This window comes from Wasmannia auropunctata, unplaced genomic scaffold, assembly GCF_000956235.1.
Source record: "Wasmannia auropunctata unplaced genomic scaffold, wasmannia.A_1.0 LD336060.1, whole genome shotgun sequence".
Classification (NCBI taxonomy): domain Eukaryota; kingdom Metazoa; phylum Arthropoda; class Insecta; order Hymenoptera; family Formicidae; genus Wasmannia; species Wasmannia auropunctata.
Genome location: NW_012026830.1, coordinates 830,786 through 849,502, shown reverse-complemented (window position 1 = coordinate 849,502; position 18,717 = coordinate 830,786). Strand labels below are relative to the sequence as shown.

Genomic DNA, 18,717 nt, shown 5'->3' with positions numbered 1-18,717 from the left:
GACGGGTCGTCGAATGAAAACGCGGCTTTTCGAATGACAATTAATTTCTTCGCCTTTGCACGTGTGTTGCAGACTTGCAGCTCGTGCAGTTGTTTCGGTAAAACAGGAAGCTGTCGAAAAAAACGTAAAGAAGCAATCATTAAGTCTTTCTCTTGAACTTTAACTGCGTTTCAGGCAGATCACAGATTTCTTAGTCCCGAAGCACAATAGATGTAAAGCCGGTTCTACATTAGGGCGAATTCACACCTTGACAGAAAAGCAGAAGCCAATCAGAACTGGTAGCAAAAAAAGCAGAAAGTAAAAACTATTGACTACCAACGCGAATTCTGATTGGCTTCTGCTTTTCTGTCAAGATGTGAATTCGCCCTTAGTTGCAAGCCGATTGCAAGCTTGTTACGACAGCCAATCCGAAGCATTGATTTCAAAATGCAAGCTTCAGATTGGCTGTCGCAACAAGCTTGCGATCGGCTTGCAACTAATGTAGAACCGACTTGAGAAGCCTTCAGCCTTAAGAAATGGACCAATCATAATCTAATGTGAAGGGAATAATCTTTTATGATTGGTCAATTTCTTAAGGCTTAAGGCTTATCACACGTATTATGTTTCAGGACTTATGTATCTAGAAGTATCTAGAATGATTTAGAAATTGCGAGGCATCGCATCTAGGTGTTTATTATACATCGTGACTATTAAATTCAATTGCTTCAAATTACATTGCTCGAACCATCGGTAAGAAAATAAACAAAAAAATAAACTAATTGCTAAACAGTCACGCTAATATAAAGTAGCATATCCAGACAAACTTGCATAACTATATGCATAAAGAAAATCAATCCAATATATCGCATTTTACGTGTGTTCTTGTAATAGAAATGCGATTCGATAATTTTCTTTATGCATATGATTAGGCAGCTATGCAAATTTGTCTGGATAGGCCCTTAAATGTCGTCAGAAAGACAGAGCGTATATACAATCTGGACAAAGTCGTGACTTCCACGTTGTCCAATCAGAAGCGAGCAATGCGGTGCGCACGTCTGTTCGTACTAAACGGGACGCAATTGGCTAGTTTAGTTCTGTTATCTATATACTGCATTATAGTCATATGAAATAATCACAGGACGCGTATCTGAATCACACGGAAAATATATATTTGAAGTAGATATATGTCGTAGAGAATTGCGTCAGAGTTATTTCTTTCAGTTTCAGTCGCGAAACTCGGACAATCCGCGTCACTTACTCATCGGCTTTCGGATTCCGTGATCACATATCTATACTTCGACAAACGAATATCTCATTTATAATATAGCTTCACGTATTTAAACCAAAGAGTTTATATACATAGAGTAGGGGAGACCTGGCGGCGCCTTTGACTGGAACCGTGAGCTGATAGAAAGAGAAAGAAAATGGAAGAGCGAAGGGTACATCCATCTTTTATCTTTTTCTCGCATGCGCAATTGAACAAGGATGCAGATGGGCGACTCGTTTTCTGTCTCTTTTTATGTGCTCACGCATTCTTAGCTGGCTCCTCTATACCTTGATTTAAACGCGTTGTTTATTTTCGCGAGCCTCGGAGGAATAATCTCAACGAGGAGGCAGAGAGATGGATAGACCGATATAGAATCGAATCGCAGCAATTCGCAGTATCCGGCAGACTCCGCGATTTGGAACAATCGGAGCAGTCTACTTTGCTTCGTATCTGCTTGGAGCGCTGACGGGCGCACGTTTCTGCGTTCTCTCGACGGTGCAAGTCTCCCCTCCTCTCCCCCCCCCCTCAACCCGTGCGAGAGTTTCCCCGCGGCGCCATGGTTGCGTCGTCGCGCGAAGGTGTCCACTGTCTCGGGGACGAGTCAGCGAGCGGCGTGTGAGCGCGTGAGCCCGAGGCGGATTTGCCGATGATACGGGATACGCTGGGTGATCATGTTCAGGGTGATCATGTAGAGCTCGCGGCGAGCCCGGTCAGGCGTTTCCGTGATTACCCTTGAGCGCAGGAACCGGCTCGCGTGTTGGCGACGTTGTAACAAACGAGCCAGTTCGCGCGTTCCATGACTTCTCCACTCGATCACACGTGAGTAGAACGCAGTTTTGACACTTGGCCCCGCGCGACGCGACTCGCGCGCGAGAGGACGCGGTCGACCCGCGACCGCTTCGTTCGTCCGTCCGTCGGTCTCTCCGCCAGCGAGTGGTTCACGCGAAGCCGAGGGAACCGATAGCGTATGCCGGACTCGGACGGACGGGAAAGCTCGCGCACGTGAAAAAAAAAAAAAAAAGCCCGCGTTCCCCGTCCGTCTGTTCGACGCTACGGCACGTAGGACATGGTAACGTGGTTCTAGGTTGACAGAAGATGACAGTATTAGAAACGGAGGAAGACGCAGATAAACGCTCGGTTCCTCCCAGAAAGAAGTTCTGCCTGTCCCTGTCAGGTCGCGGACGTGCAATTCCCATCGTCGTCCCGCAGCCCCCTCCTACTTCCACGAGAGGGGGCCTTCTGGATAGAACGGATTTTTCATTTAGTACGTATGCCTCTCTCTCTCTCTCTCTCTCTCTCTCTCTCTCTCTCATTTATTTGTAACGACACCTTATTGCATTGGCGATCAATGTATAACCTTAATGAGGCACATTTTTGATCGCGTAACAATGATTTTTATGAAGGTACAAGCAAAATGTTGAATGGCTATCGAAATCAGCTGAGCAATCACCAGGATGGAAATTACGACATGTCTGGTGCCAATACGGAAGGATTGAAGATAGCCACTTTATGCAATCTGGGAAATACCTGCTTCCTCAATAGTGTATTATATACTTTAAGATTCGCGCCTTCCTTTCTGCACAATTTACATCATCTAGCCACTGATTTGTCTAACCTAAATGACAAGCAACTTCAGACAAAAGTAAGTAACCACATAAACAGATTGATTTGTTCTAAAAAGAAATATTTTTTTTATGTATATGTGTACGATATGCGTCCGAGTTTTAAATTATTATCAACCTTTTTTCGTGCAGGCCAAATCTTCCTCATTAGGTAGAACCGGTGTATCGCTAACATCGAGCAGTAGTCGTAGCTGGAGCAGTAAAGATCTACTGGCATTAGCTGGATCGACAGCAGAGGCCAATAAACCACGTATTCAAATAGCCACTGAGAGATTACACGAGCTTTTTATGGCGCTACGAGCATCGGAGATGAGAGAGAACAGCGAACCGTACCAACCGGATGCCTTTTTACAAGCTCTTAGGTGTGTACACCGTTGTTAAAATGTCGTACACGTGTCTTGCGTTGGCATTGTCCTCATATTGATTTTGTTACAGAGAAGTAAATCCGATCTTTGAGGGAAATCAGCAGCAGGACGCTCATGAGCTTCTGGTCTGCTTGCTCGACAACATCAGGGAGACTTTCCAATTACTTGTCAGACACCGAGAGAGCCAATTCGGCCAGAGCAACGGCGGTTTTCCAACCGAATTTATCACGAATCACTCGACGTCGGACCGGTCGGACGCACAGTCGGAGAGCGGTTACAGCAGTGCCTCCGGGTCATCCAAGAGGAGCATTCGCAAGTCTAGGAAGAAGAAGAAGATCACGAGCAAAGGGAATTCGGTGTCTGTCGCGCAGCCAAACGCGAACGGCGTAGGAGGATCCGCGAGGCTGTACGAGAACGGTCACGCAGAGTTTGAGAGCAACGGCGACATAGGAATACGTAAGCCGGAGAGCAAGAAATGTTTCATCTCAGAGGATTTTGAGGGTGTCAGCCTATTGCGCACGACATGTCTCGAGTGCGAACATGTGACGGAACGGAAGGAGACGTTCTGCGATATATGCGTTCCCATTGACATCGATTGTTCAAACGAGAAAGGTGCGTAATTAATTTCTCTTTACACACACACACACACACAGATAAAAGAGTAGGAGTGTGTTATTGTCATTTAAGCAGGTGCGACATTCGTTTTTATGTCTCGGTAAAATTTTTTTATTAGCGTAAACATTTCACATTTTATATAGTTAATCTACGATGCATAGTAATGTGACTTTCCTTTATAGATGACGATGGTGAATTGGTGGATAGCAGTGAGGTATACAAACGCGCTGTAGTGACTAGTGAACTGCTTTGGGGTAGGGACAAGTACTGGTGTGCACGGTGCCTACGATACAATGAGGCTCGCAGAGCCGTATGTTTTCCCTCCTTACCCAGACTCCTCGTCTTGCAGTTGAAGAGATTTTCTACTGCCGCTGGGTAAGTCTCGTGCGGTCTTCAAAATTGTGTATTAATTTTCTTCAAGGAAATTCGCACAATACATAACTTTGCTTTTGAATCCTTGCATTCGTATTACATCGACGAAGCGACTTTCGCGATATTTCCCCCCGCGTCGCGCGATTGCAACTGAATTTACCTTTTCAGTTCGATGGAGAAAATCAATAATCACATGCCAACGCCGCTTACTTTGCAATGCTTCTGCGAGGAGTGCAGCAACGACGAGACCCATGGGACGACGGCTGGCAGCACGGAGACGCGACACGTGTACAAATTATACTCGGTTATAATGCATCAAGGTGCAACGATGACCGCCGGGCATTACGTCGCTTACACACGTTTACCCGATGAACCCGCGTACGCGGAGTACTCCCAATGTGATCGCGACAATAAGCGGCAGAACTCGAGCCAGGTCGGTGCCGCGAGCGCGAACTCGTCGTCCGACAAGCCGACGGGCATACTCAAGTACTTCAGGAGCAAGCCCAGCGCGAACGAGAACAAGGAGCAGCCCGTGAACAGGGTCGGCTGCCGTAGTATGGACTGTTGCGGCATCAGGCGAAATAAGCAGGGCGTCACCTGGCTGGAGTGCGACGACGAGGCGGTACACGTGATCCCGCAGCGAGAACTCGAGGACAAATTGGCGCCCAACGCGCGGAATTCCGCCACCCCGTATCTCCTGTTCTACGTGAGGTCGACGACGTAAGCCGCTTGTTTTTCGTTTCCCCGGCGCGTCGGAGGTTCAATATCAAAATGCCTCCGCTTGGAGGATCCCTCCAAGCGGGACAGCAGCGAGCACACGATGACAAAAAACGGGCCTCGTTCTTCCCGTATTCGCCCTCTTTCTCTTCTTCTCCCCCTCCACCCCCCCCCCCCTCTTCCTCCTTCGTATTTTCCAACGACCACACTGTGATGTATATCGCACATTCCAGACCACTCGAGTTCTTCTTCCTGTATACATGCCGCATCGGGCTTTAGAGACGCGAGCGTGTATTATTTTCGTAGGGAATAAAATTGAAAACTGTCTGTCGCCAGTCATGTTGTATACACGTTAGATTTCCCGGCGATCGGCCGGCTTACGCCGAGTCGACCTCCGTACATCGCGTAACGAATGCTCGACGTAACGAATCGACGGAGCGATCGAGCGCCGTGATTCCGCGCGTAGACAACCTATAGCCTTAGTTGGGACGTGGAACGTTTTATTATTGAGTTACTCTTATTGTAAAATAATAAAAAAAAATAATAATTATGTATTCTTGACATACACCTGTCTACCACTGTGTGCTATGTGCCGTATCGCGAGATGGAGGCACCTGACCCGATCACCTCTTCACCCCGAGGAAGTCTTGCGACGCGACTTTATATCCGATGGACGTCATTGGCGACGTAGCTTGAATATTTTAGAACGTCGTTTATTAAGAATGTCCATCCGTTCCGCGAGCACTCTCCGATATTAATCGATCACACGCCGTAAAGTGGCACGATTCAATTTCCCCGCTGTTAGCGTAAATAAGAGTCTCTCGCGTGACGTTTAATCAATCCGGAATTACAATATAGTCGTGTAATAACGAGGAGACCTGCCGATGCGCGATCGATGGAAAGAAATTCTTTTTGTTGTTGCAGCCGCGGACTCTTGCTTAATGTTCCAGTTCGTGGAGCAGGTCCGGCGGAATTTCCCTTGCCGAATATGCGCATATACGGCGGCTCATAATGTCGCGTGTACACACATGCTGAAATATTTGTATAGTGTCAGCTCAATCATACGTGGCTACATCCATATATCGATCATTTCCATAGGGGGTCAGTAGTGGAGTAACGTTCCACCTGTCAGTCGGACACATAGTAGTTCCTACTACTTCCAGACGTGATACATTCAGTAGTTCGTATCTCTTAGGTGGAGCACGTTCCTACACGGCTATGTTCTCGTCGACACTCCTCGAGTAAGGCAAAAGGCAAGTGGATAGAACAATAGAGAAATATTTAATTACACGTTTTTTTATACTTGAGGATCTAATTAGATTAAAACATTCGACGAATGAGAAGCCAATTTGCGGTTTGAGTTTTGTTCCCAACGTTTGTTAATTAATTTGGAGATAGTTGTACAGTATTCCAACAGTTTTTGTTGAACAAATAATGCCTTTTCTTATTTTTATTAAAATTTAATCGAGATTTTATAAATATAAATGAATACAGCACTCATTATAGAAGATATAAAGTCTCAATTAAATTTTGAGTATAATTAATGAAATGCAACAAAGTTACAGTAGATTCATTGTGAAAAATTTATTTATAATTACAATAGATATTGTGAAAAATTTATAATAGGGCTTTAAATAAAACGTGGTAAAATTTATATATAATTTATTATATATAATTTTATTATACATAATTTCGTATATTTGAGAAAAGTACTTGAGAGAGCTATAAAATTTTACGTTTTATTTAAAGCGCTATTATAAATAAGTTTTTCACAATGAATCTATTGTAACTTTGTTGCATTTCATTAATTATACTCAAAATTTAATTGAGACTTTATATCTTCTATAATGAGTGCTGTATTAATTTATATCTATATTTATAATTTCGTATATTTTAGAAAAGTATTTGAGAGAGCTATAAAATTTTATCACGTTTTATTTAAAGCCCTATTATAAATTTTTCACAATATCTATTGTAATTTTGTTGCATTTTAATAATTATACTCAAAATTTTACGTTCCAAACATTTATGTATTTTGCGTTTGGACTTTCTTAATGAGTTTTCTTCTTTGCATTGTTCCGAGTACACACACAACGCGTATCCAAGATACATTCATCCGTAATTATTAAGCATCGAATTCGTTATCATTATGGTGAGTAAAGTAAAATTGAAGGACATAATTGTATATATATTTGACGTGAACACACAATTCTCACAATCAAAAAATATGCATAAATCGTGCAAACGACAAAATTTCCATCGTGAACGAAGCCTAAAAGGACACCGGCACGATACGTAAATCATCCCTCCGGTAATACAAGTGTCCTCCGTGAAAATTTTAATAGAAATTTCAAGCTTTCTTTCACGCTGCATATCATATACATCCGCATTCCGTTTCGAACGGGCGTGATCGATACACAACAGTCGCGAAGGCACCGACAAACGGATGCCGCGGCGTGACATATCTGCGCGCACGCTGCTACGCGAAGCCGCGTCACGTGTCATCGAAAATATCTCCGTTTCCGTCGAGGAACCGTTCGCGTCGACGCTATCGAAATGAATCGACCTAAATACGTCCAGCGTTTCGCCGCGGCCGGGATATACGGGGTCTCGACGTTTTTCTCTCTCTTTTTTTTTTCCCTCCGCGATGTGTTTAAAGCACCACGGCGCGAGACCCGCAGTAGGTCACTTATCACCACGTGTAATCGCCTACTCCGAGTCTGCGACTGCTGCAACGCAGTTGAACGCAGTGCACTGTCTCGTGAATGGTATACTTATGCAACACACTCGCGGGTGAACGATAGGCATGGGAAAAAGGGAATATCGCACGCGTTATGTGACCGCAAAATCGATGGCGCGTTTTGCACAAAAGTCACCGAGTTAACGAGTCTCGGATCTTTTTTAATGAATGATACTAAAGCAAGCATTTTCCGAAGTTGTGGAGCGAAGCACATGATTCCTTTTTTTTCCAAGTTTTGTATAAATAAATAAAATTGCGTAAAATCAATTATATGTGACTCATGCAAAATTAAGGGACTACCAAATATTTAGTTGGTAAATGACAGCACAAGCATTTTTTTCATCAAAATCGTTTTATCTTTATGTTATTCAAATAATTGTCACTCGTGTCACTGCATTTTTCAGAAACAAAAGTAAAGTTATTTCATAAATTATTTCCTCTGTTGTGCTTATTGCAGGAATATTTAAATCAAATTAATTATCATTATGAAGCACCAACAAGTAACCGTAGACATGACGAACATGGTGTTTACCGCTTGCTCCTATCTGGCACTCGCCGGAGCGGTCTGGATATTTTTGCGGCTGATCCAGGCCTGCTTTTGGCTGCCGAAACATTTAAAAAGGCAAAATGATGTTCAAAGAATGTTGCAAGATAAGGTAAACTCGATCTTTCCTTCAGTAATTTCGATTGCTCATGTTTTTTTTCTCAGTCGATGCATATAAAAGCAAATCAATACACATTATATTAAGGACATGTAAACATTAATTAAAATTAGCGAAAATATTTATCTAATTTTTCCCTTTTTTTTTAAATAATTAATATGGGAGTTTAATGTTTCGTGAGGTAATTATTGTTATAAATGTACGATTCTCTAGGTGGAAAGTTATGAGAAATACGTGCTAGAATGCGAGGAGAAGGAAAGGGCGGAGATGTTGGATCAGATCGACGACGAGAAGAAGAATCTCGAGATGACGGAGAAGTGGAAGGAACGGCGGGAATGCCTCGACATGCTCAAGCGAGAGCTAGATAGAGTTCGCGAGGGTAAAGACATGTCCGATTGGGACGCCTTGCTGGACGAGGAGCTGAAGAAGCACGAGCTCGAGTCGAAAATCCTGGAGGAGGAGGAGGAAGAGGAACTCTCTAAGAACGACATTAACAAAGAGAAAAGCGACTGCAGTGAGAAAGAGGTAAAGAAAATCGAGCTCAATACCGAACCGAAGAAGAAAAAGTAACAACGATTGTCTGTGTCTTGAAAGTGCCTTAAATTCCGAAACCTAACGAGATAATTGTTTCTTCACAAGAAACAATTGCGTAAAAACAAGAAAAAAACGAATCTCCCCTCGCAAATAAATTTTTGAAATATTCTGTATTAAATATTCATGTATTTAATAATCAAGGCGCGTAATAATCAAATGATCAAAAGACATCTCACAATCAGTACATTCGGAATGCGCGGGAAAATCGGAATTGTTTAAATAATTGCAATTTTACCGATAATCTGAAAATTTAGTCGCTTTGCTAATATACAGAGAGGACATAGTTTTAATCCAAGTCAAATCTCAATTCGATTAATCGTTACGAGTGAGGAGTGATTTACACGAAATTACATGTAATCGATACCTATAGGAAGTATCTCCCGTGTATTATATGACGATCGCATTACAGTTACAGAGAGATAAAAATAGCTGTAAGCGCATACATGTAAATGTGGCGGTTCCAAAGCAGAAATTATAAATACGTAATATTATTCTTACACATGTATATTATGAATAAGGAATTAAAGTGATAACTTTTCAGCATTCAGTAATCCGAGAGTGAAAATGACGAGAGTTTAGACGTACAAATCATTAATTAAGCCACTGAATTTGTTTCGCCATTATCGCGATCGATATGCGGAGTAAATCGTGAATCGTCTACTTCGACGGACTCGTACCCGCTTTTAATACATGTCACGCTTATCGATATTCTCTCTCTACGTGCGCATTAATAATATACATCTCCAATTTACTTAATCGTCACGGAGCTGCGCGCGACGACGCTGCCATAACCGATGCTCAGTCGTAAATAATTAATGCAATGGGCATTTCGATATTTACTCACATATCATATCTCTCGTCGTGACGAACAAGCGGGACGATATATATTAGCGGCGTTACGTTTACTCTTTTCGCGCTCAAAACGTGTGGATATTTTAATTACGAAACGTTTTAGATATAGGATCTATAGAGGATCACGTTTTCGCAATTGTATAAGAGAATAATATTATATATATATATAGAAGAGAATTATATTGCAATGTATGACAATTTGTATACAACGTGCAATTTGTTGACTCTGTGTGTTTTTATATTATAACATAAATTACGTACGAAACGTATACACGCGCAACACACACGTACACGCAACAACTTTGATTGTAAAATCAATAAAATGATAAGTAGTTAGGACATTCGAGAACGAGCATTTCTTTCTTCTAATCGCATCACTTTTACGATTGATTGCTCTACGATTGATTTGTTTTGGTAAAGGCCCGATGACTTGTCGCAATGATTCGCAATAGCCTTGCTTCCTTTCGACTGCTCGAACGTAGACGTATTATTATCTCGAACCTGCCTGCTCGATGTATACGTGCAACAGCTGCGTGTAATTAATTCTACGATTATTTCCGATTTCGACGTCAGGCAGGTGCATCATGCTTTTCTCACCTTTTACTTTTGCCGTCGCGATAAAAGTCAAGGTTATCGGCTAATTAAAAAAAAAAAACAGCGTCGTTTGCTGGCGCGTCTCCAACTAGAACAAGATTATATTTTCTTAGTCGACGGAAAGCTTTATAAAAGCAGGATTTAAGAGCAGAGGATTTAAGATTTATGCTGCAAATTTTTAATGCAACGTATTCCGGGTTTTTCCTCGGATTATTCTTCTTTAAAGAAAATTTCGTAATATAGGCAAGTACGTACGTGCTTTAATGCAAAATGTGATAAAAGCGTTCGTAGTAGAGTAGTTTATTTTTGAAAATTCAATTCGCGAAAAAATCGTCATTTTAAGATCCGAGATTATCTCAACTTGCCGCCTGGGTATACATTAATTAATATAGATAGTTATTGATTAATTAAATATCATACACATATATTGAACTTTGCTTTGCCGGAAGAAGTTTTTACACCGATGTCGTAGACATAAGTGTATCGATCTAGACTAACAATGAGAGTATTGAGGAGTGGGGATCGAGAGGTATGTATATAGAAAAGAACTCATTTTGTTTCGTTCTTCTCATTCACGCATGCGTACATATTATATAAAACGTACGTCAAAAGTAAAATAAAATAAAATAAATAAAGAAAAAACGAGAAAACCATCATGTCCTGCGCAGTTATGTAATAATTATTTCGATAAAAATATTGCCAGTAGAAATACAACGTAACAGTGATACGTATGCTTTGCCAATATTTTTATAGGTTTAATTTATGTACATACAACTTATTATAATTAGATTAATCATGATATATTTTCAATCGTATTTCAATCATGTTAAATTGTTTTATTGATGAATATATTACAGTCGATAATGCAAACAGCTGCATGTATGTTCCAGAGATATACATATATGTTTTATTAAGAACAATTATATTTTTAGATATTGCACCTTTTTAGAAATTCTTAAAAACTCCTTTGTGACATATTTAGTAAAGTCTTAAGGTGGTTTTATCGTGCAAGTCCCAGTCAAAAGTCAATCCCTCCATATGATTAATAATTCAATATAAAAACAAGCATATAATTCAATAAAAACATTTCGCATAGACTGTATACAGTACGTATACGTACTGTATACGTACGTATACGTACGCGATTATGTGACAACGTCGCACTATCGAGTTGGCTTTCAGCGGTAAAACCACCTTAAAGACATCTGTATATTTTTAAAATATCTTTAGAAGAATATTTTTTTTCAGACTTACGTGTTCATTCGCGCGCTGCGCTGTTATCGACGTTACCGACCTCCGTGGCGCAGGTAGTTGACCGCGGTCGCCGCTAGATGGCGACGGCGGTACGAAACGGCGTTGCGCAGTGCGCATGTCGCCACGGCGACGTCAGCAAGATGGCGTTCGGTGTGCCGGCGTCGGCGGACTCGCGTCGCGTACGCGTAATTGGTGCTCGGTAGCGGGACGTATAGGCGCAGCGCAGCGCGCGACCCGCATCCACGGGGTTGGACGACGGCGAGCGTCGCGTCCCCGCGTGTCGGTCCGTCCGTCGTTTGTGTTGCGTGGCGCGAATCGAGTGCGAGAGAGACCCCGGGCCGTGTCGATAATCCGCGGCGGCGGCGGCGTCGTCGTCCCCGCGCGCGCCAGCGGCGATGCCGACCGGCGTACGGCGCGTCGTCGCGTTCTCGTGAGGTGCACGGGGCGTCCGTCCTATGTCATACAGACTCGTCGCGAGTCCGGAGGGCACCGGCAACGACGGGTGCTATGCCGCGGCGCATCCCCGCACGGCGAACGAGGCGAGCAATGTCGACAACGACAGCGATGACTCCGCGTCGTCCTGCCAGCTAGGACACGCCGCCACCGTCAAGTAAGTAAGTGCTGAAATGTAGTCTCCTTCACTTCCCCCCCCCCTGTCTCCCCCTCGTAACTCGCGAAACTCGTCAACTCAACTCCGCCCGTCGAGCTTTTTCGACGGCATCGTCCGACACCACCCGTCGCGATCTCTTTTGTCAGGGGCTGAGGTAAACGCGGAAGGTGCTCCCCTGTTCCATCGCTCTAATTCTATTTTGATTCAGGGCTCCTCGGGGCGGGGGGGAGGGGGGGACTATTAATAACGAGAGACGAGTTTCGCGAATCGACGCGGCGACTTAAATCCATCCCGGCGAGGGACCTTTAAGAGCACCTGTGCGTCTCGCAATTTAAATGCGTTGCTCGAATTGTCGGGGACCTGTGCCGCGCGGGGCGCATTCCTCGCCCCGCATTTCCGCGAGTTTTTGGCGAGTGATGACACGCGAGAGAGATCAAAGTCGCGCCGGCGCGGACGCGGCTCCCGTGTGTTTGCAATTGCAACCTCTTCCACCCCCTTCCGTCCCCACCCTCCTTCTCTTTGTAGCTAAAATTATTTGAACACATGTAAATTTTTTTACATTCCTAACGAATAACGTAGGAATTCTGCACCCTGAAATGGCTGAGCAAAAATATCTTTCTATTTTTTTCTTTTCTTTTATTATACAGCCAGATATAAGTACGTAATAAAAATTTAAATTGCCGATTTCATTAACGCCGTTTGCGTGTTCAGGAAACTGGTACGAGCACCGGCAATATGTTTCGTTCTAAAAATGTACTGTAAATTTCGTAGGGGATGGACATGACATTGGGGGGGGGGGGGGGAGAGGATAAAATAAGGGGATTGAATAATAACAAAGTCAATCTCTTTTGCACATGATGCATTGCGAATGCTGTTACTGCACGCGCGGCGCAAACATACATATATCTAACTTATACCGAGGAGGCTCGCGATCGATGAGGCTTGCGTGTCTTTTGACGATCTCGACGCAGAATCTCAACTTAGAAACGGTTAACAAAACGTCGTTCGAGAAGGTCAAGGACTCCTCCGCGTGACCGTGTTTCTCCTGCAGGAAAAGGACGAGACTTATCTCGCGGCGCTTTCGATTCTCACGACGCGGATATATCCTTTTCGCGCGGCGAAAGTCGATTTCGCGAGGTCATGTTTCAATCGAAGATCAAGATTGTATTACCGGCTCGGAGAGATTTTCAACTGTAATATCCCCAAAAGCGACCCAACGCGCTTACCGATCTACGTTTTCTATGTAAAATTTGCATACACTTTTTATTGAGTACGAACTCACGAAAATAGACCTTTAGTGCATTCTGACGTAATATTTAATTTTAATATTTAATTAATTGGCGTAATAGATCGATAACGTTCTCGATATTGCTATTGTCACAATTAACAGAGACAATTCGATAGAATGCATTCGAGGAGGTCAAGTACCCATTGAGAAGTAATAACGTAAGACCAATTTTGCATATCGATTTTTTTTAAATTTCAATCCTTTCACGCTTTCAATGATTTTTACCTCTAATACACCTGTAGCATGGAATTTACTGAAGAAGAAAAAATTGGTCTCAATTATTTCTGAAATTACATTTTTTAAAATCCATTTTTACTTGAATGTATTACTGAAATGTTTTTATTTGATTTTTGTTTATCTGTCTTTGTTAAATTCTGAGATATCGATTTCACACACGTGTTGAGCTAAAAAAATGTCCTTTCATTTTAGAGGTATAGCGTGACGAAGTTATAGATCCCTCTTTTCCGGGTGTAGCGGGGAAGGTAACTAAATATAACAATGGTGACCTAGGGTTAATTCAAATTGGGTATCTGTCGCGGCGGCCGGAAAGCCGCGCCGAATCTTTTCCGCAAGAAAATACCCGTTTTTATTCGCCTGAAGAATAACGTGACACTCACCTGCGTGATCCATGGGATCGTGCGCCATGGGATAAACACGGTACGCGCAGGTAGTCGAGTACAATGCACGAGCGTCGGCGCTGCAGCTGCATCGAGTCCGCGCAGCAAACGTTCGCACAGCGTTATGCGTCGTCACGGCATGGCAGGTTCAACGATTCGACGGACGGGGCTTTGTGCGTCTAGAACTTGTTGTTATACTCGCCTACCTACGTGCATACAATAAAGAGGCTGCACACGGTCGTCAGGTGACCGACGGCGCGACGTCGAAGGTCGATGACCGTTGAACTCTGACCGTGCGTTATGACATTATCGATGCGCAAAAGCTCCATCGCGGAATCTATTTCGGTTCGCGACGGGGGTCGTCGCGAATACACTCTCGTGAAGCTTGTCCGAGGGATGAATTCTCCGACTGTTTGTCTGCGGCGCCGGTTTCCTTCGACAAGCTCTTATTTCGCTCCGAAGATAAAAGGTGCCACGTGGATTGAGCTTCCCGCGGAGGAGCTTGTAAATAGAGAATAAAACTTTGCTTTCGGGTTAATGACTGTCAACTTCGCTTGGACAAATTGCAGTCGAGACCTACTTGCCAGGATGTTCAATGTAGAAAGTTAGACTATGACAACTACAATGAACTTGCCCCCGTAAAGTGATTATTATCGAAAGGTACATTGTAGACTTCTTGATAAGATTGTAATAATAGGACTTAAGTATTTCTTACTATAATAATGGCAGAATGTTTAGATAACCACGATACATCGTTCATACAATTATTTTTCGTTCCATATGTTTGCTAATATTTTTTTTTAATTATTTAATCGCTATGTTTAGTAAACTCATTGACTTTGAGAAAGTAATACTTTGCGCGCAAAATAAAAAAATATTACAGAATTTGTAAAATTTATTTACAATGAGCGCAACTAATAATGTAAAACTCTCTTTTTTCGTTATTATTTTATAGTGCTGAAATTATTTCTATTTCTAACAATAAAATATCCCATTTATACAATATATTATTTTAGGTAGATCAATTTTTAGTGGTACGCATTTTTAGTGGTCAGCGGTTTGTGAAAAACCTAATTTTAACGAAGATCGGCTACATGCAAACTATTTTTCGATCCGCGATGCAATCGAATAGCGTATAATTGTTCGCGTATATAATTGAACCAATTTGCTTGGCGCCCTTTTGAATCGTTCTTCAAATCGCGGTAGTTTCTCTTTGTATCCCATTTGAATTCCATTTTATATCATGCTCGTCATGCAAATTGCATGCAAAGAGTCCGACGAATGACGGCTAACAATAGCTACATCCCTCGATAGATCGATAATATTTCAAAAATTAATAGGAACATTTTAAAATTCGATGAGACCGTGACATTTTAAAAATTTATACGAAAATTTATCAATTTCTATTCAATAGTGTAAATTATGCATATGTGGCATGATAGTATTGTATTTTTCATAATTTTCGTAGGAGAACGTAGGTGGAGAAAGAACAAAAATTTTTGTCCCTTTTTCCCTTAAAAAAGTTGAAAATAAACATGCGAATTTTGTTGCGCGATTATTGTTTACATAATTCAGAAACTATATTTTCTTTTTTATCAGGACTTTCGATATAATTAATTTCCAGAATACGCTTCCAAGGCATTATATAATAATCGTGGGACACTCTTTAAAAATTATTTGCTTTATGCAGTATAGAAATTATTTTTTACTGTGCAAGAACTTCGGAATGACTTCTTTTAGCTTTCTATTATAGGGGAACAGAATTCTCATTCTGTGAGCCATTAACGATAATTAGCTCGTATTTTGCGCATAGATCGCGCGTTTCTTTTTCCTTACAAAAAATCCTCCCTCCATCAAGCGATAAATCTCTTCCCGGTTTTTGCGAGAGTGGCGCGTATTGATTTTTCAATAAACGCACGCTTGTTTTTTTTTCTCGCCGTGTTTCGCCGATGAAATCTCGATATCGTCAGTGTATTACATCAATGCCACTGGATACGCGTATTTTTCACGTAAAACCTCGGGGCGTCCGACGCGCGTCGCGTTTCACTGCGAATTTCAGTCCCGGTAGAATTCATAAATAGCATAAACACGCGATGTTCCACGTGTGAAATTGCACATCGTTTCGTTCGCAAACGCTTGTATCTTCCTACGTCACATATATACTCCCTCGTACAATAGGAATGGAAAAATCCGCAATTCACACCCTGTCATAATGCAATTTGGCGTGAAAACGAAACCGGCCGGGTACGATGTAGATATTAAATTCGTAATGGCTATTTGAATACGTCAAATAAACGACTACGATTCTCTAGAGGATTAAAGTTACGTTTCGAAACATTTATACTGTAATTTGATATCAGTTCGGCGTTTTTTTAATTAAATTTACGGCTTTGGTATTAGTTTGTTTCGAGAAAAACGATACATTAAAATTCGCTTTAATTTTCCTATTGAAATAAAACTTTGTGTGAGCCGCATGTTTAACTCGGCGTTTTATTAATATGTAATTTTAGTCAAATTTTCACGTAAAAGAAAACATATATTGACTAGATTCTTGTTATTTATAAGCTGGTATCTAAAAATTAGTTCTTTTTTTTTACGTGAATAAAACTTGTAGCTTAAAGTTATATTTTTGTAACTCTGATCACTAAGGCAAGTAACATTAGAAATTAAAAAAAAAAAATAATTTTACATAGGTTTTATTTTCATAGAATTTTAATTTAAAACGTATGTGATTAACTTAGGAATTCAGAAAAAATCTCTCGAGTAAACTGCAAAGAATCTATTGATGAAAGAAAGCCTCTTGTATTGTCGGTAATTGCATAGATATATTCAAGAAAAGGGAGTCGTGTCTGAACATTTCATTAGCGAATACTATTTGAATTAGTCCGCTCCAAATACGTCATGTATCGAAAGCGCCGCGTATACATACGTGCAATTTCCTTCGACTGCATTTATCGCGGAGTTTGCATATGTCATTCGCGACGGTTCCTGGCATCTATCGATTTTCCGTGTGTAAAGCTATCGTGACATATTTCTAATTAAATCATCATTCTTGCTGAGAGGTTAATGGATAGCGTTTCGAGAAGAAAATTATACATGGGTGCGTCTGTACACTGCATTTCCACGGGTACTATTTGTATTGAAAACACGAGTCCCTAGGTATATGATATCTCTCAAAATCCGGTTGATTTTTTAGTTATATATTATTAAATAAATATTGTTAGATTTGTATTCCAAATAATACAATTTGCTGTCTTAAATTTACCTTAAATAAATATTTTGTTATAGAATTCAATTTTTAATTAAAACTTAAAACTTTAATTTTATAAGTATCTTATCGATTAAATTCAAACTTTAATTTATTTAATGTTAGATAAATTGTTACCATAATCGAATTTTATAAATTTAGAAATAACGTTTTTAAAATTGTGATATAATTAAGAGAATTTTGCTACTCTCTTAGCAGTTTGTTAATTTAAACAAAGAGCAATGAAGTTGCCGGATCGGGATATTTTAACTTCTGATGAATTTTTTTATAACTTAAACAACTAATAGAAATATTTTAACACTAAAATTAATGCAGCAATTAATTGTTTTAATGTACTGTACTCTTGTACGTGACACTAGCTGCATTAATTACTACGTAGCGTCACTTACAAGAGTAAAGTACATTAAAACAATTAATTGATGCATTAATTTTGGTGTGAAAATATTTCTAGAATTATTTGTTTAAGTTACAAAAAAATCATCGGGAGTGCTACAATAGTAAGTTACAATTATTCAAAATTTTCGATATTTCTTTGCAGTATCTTAAAGCAAAAATTTTAGTATATCTATTTTTTCTTTATGATACTCTATATGTATTTTTCAAGAATGGGGATGCTAGCGTAACATAAAGTCAGTATCCTTCCTTTTGATATTAATTTCCTGCGAATGCGAAGGGAGCAATTTTTGGAAGCAATAAACTAGAGTAATAAAATGAGCTATAAATTAGCACTCATATAGTCGAACTTTTTTTTAGGCGTGGGTGCTAAATTCACAGAGGTTAAAAATTCACAGGGGAAAAGATGAAAAGACGATTTCACAGAGATTACACAATCGGCGGTTTGTCATAAAATTGTCATAAAAAACGAAATATACATAATTTTATTATGAATTAAACGTGAATAAATTATAAACTAGCGCCTGTTCCTAAAAAATAGTTTTGATATTCATTGACGTTCTTGCGCCATTCACTTGCGACATCTCATAAAAGACATGTGTATGCGTGATAAAGCACGGTAATTCGTCAAAGAATTGGTCATTGACGTCTGACTGTGACGATGGAAGTCGGATCGCGAATAGCTTGCATACTCGCAATTTCCTCCGGCTGCAGCCTTCATCATGAGGCAGACTGTGTGTCTCATTCACAGCGCGATCCCCGGCATCTATACCGGTGTGAACCTAGCGCCCAAGTTTATAAAAATTAAAAATTATTAGTACAGCACCTTTGTACTTTGTTTGTACCTGATTGTACCTCCTTTGTTTTCGTTTGTACCTCAAAGGATTAAAAAAAAATGGTAAAAAAAA

At 40.8% G+C, this 18,717-nt stretch overlaps 2 protein-coding genes across 6 annotated transcripts; both read left to right on the top strand.

Moving 5' to 3' along the window:
- The first annotated feature begins 1,786 nt into the window (after nucleotides 1-1,786).
- LOC105450523 (ubiquitin carboxyl-terminal hydrolase 1) lies at nucleotides 1,787-5,502 on the top strand. The gene is made up of 7 exons (XM_011690413.1): nucleotides 1,787-2,065; nucleotides 2,331-2,510; nucleotides 2,650-2,888; nucleotides 3,001-3,230; nucleotides 3,304-3,845; nucleotides 4,031-4,223; nucleotides 4,389-5,502. Exons 2-7 carry the CDS (start codon nucleotides 2,342-2,344, stop codon nucleotides 4,942-4,944), a joined length of 1,929 nt encoding a protein of 642 aa, XP_011688715.1. The 5' UTR covers nucleotides 1,787-2,065; nucleotides 2,331-2,341; the 3' UTR covers nucleotides 4,945-5,502.
- An 8-nt stretch (nucleotides 5,503-5,510) lies between these two features.
- On the top strand, nucleotides 5,511-10,134 carry LOC105450522 (WD repeat-containing protein 87). Of its 5 annotated transcripts, none has more exons than XM_011690412.1 (3): nucleotides 5,511-6,190; nucleotides 8,169-8,333; nucleotides 8,553-10,134. In XM_011690412.1, exons 2-3 carry the CDS (start codon nucleotides 8,190-8,192, stop codon nucleotides 8,907-8,909), a joined length of 501 nt encoding a protein of 166 aa, XP_011688714.1. In that variant the 5' UTR covers nucleotides 5,511-6,190; nucleotides 8,169-8,189; the 3' UTR covers nucleotides 8,910-10,134. The 5 variants fall into 5 exon arrangements, with proteins under 5 accessions (XP_011688714.1, XP_011688710.1, XP_011688713.1 ...); XM_011690408.1 differs by having other exon boundaries at nucleotides 8,135-8,333; XM_011690411.1 differs by lacking the exon at nucleotides 5,511-6,190 and adding an exon at nucleotides 6,948-7,089 and having other exon boundaries at nucleotides 8,135-8,333.
- Nucleotides 10,135-18,717: the final 8,583 nt, after the last annotated feature.

What these genes read in the sequence shown, in the direction of transcription:
- LOC105450523 (XM_011690413.1), top strand. Translation starts at nt 2,342, where the DNA reads ATGACAGTATTAGAAACGGAGGAAGACGCAGATAAACGCTCGGTTCCT. An exon ending in TAGAACGGATTTTTCATTTA is followed by an intron (nt 2,511 to 2,649) that starts GTACGTATGCCT and finishes ATTTTTATGAAG; the next exon opens with GTACAAGCAAAATGTTGAAT. An exon ending in CGATTGTTCAAACGAGAAAG is followed by an intron (nt 3,846 to 4,030) that starts GTGCGTAATTAA and finishes TTTCCTTTATAG; the next exon opens with ATGACGATGGTGAATTGGTG.
- LOC105450522 (XM_011690408.1), top strand. Translation starts at nt 8,163, where the DNA reads ATGAAGCACCAACAAGTAACCGTAGACATGACGAACATGGTGTTTACC. An exon ending in AAAGAATGTTGCAAGATAAG is followed by an intron (nt 8,334 to 8,552) that starts GTAAACTCGATC and finishes ACGATTCTCTAG; the next exon opens with GTGGAAAGTTATGAGAAATA.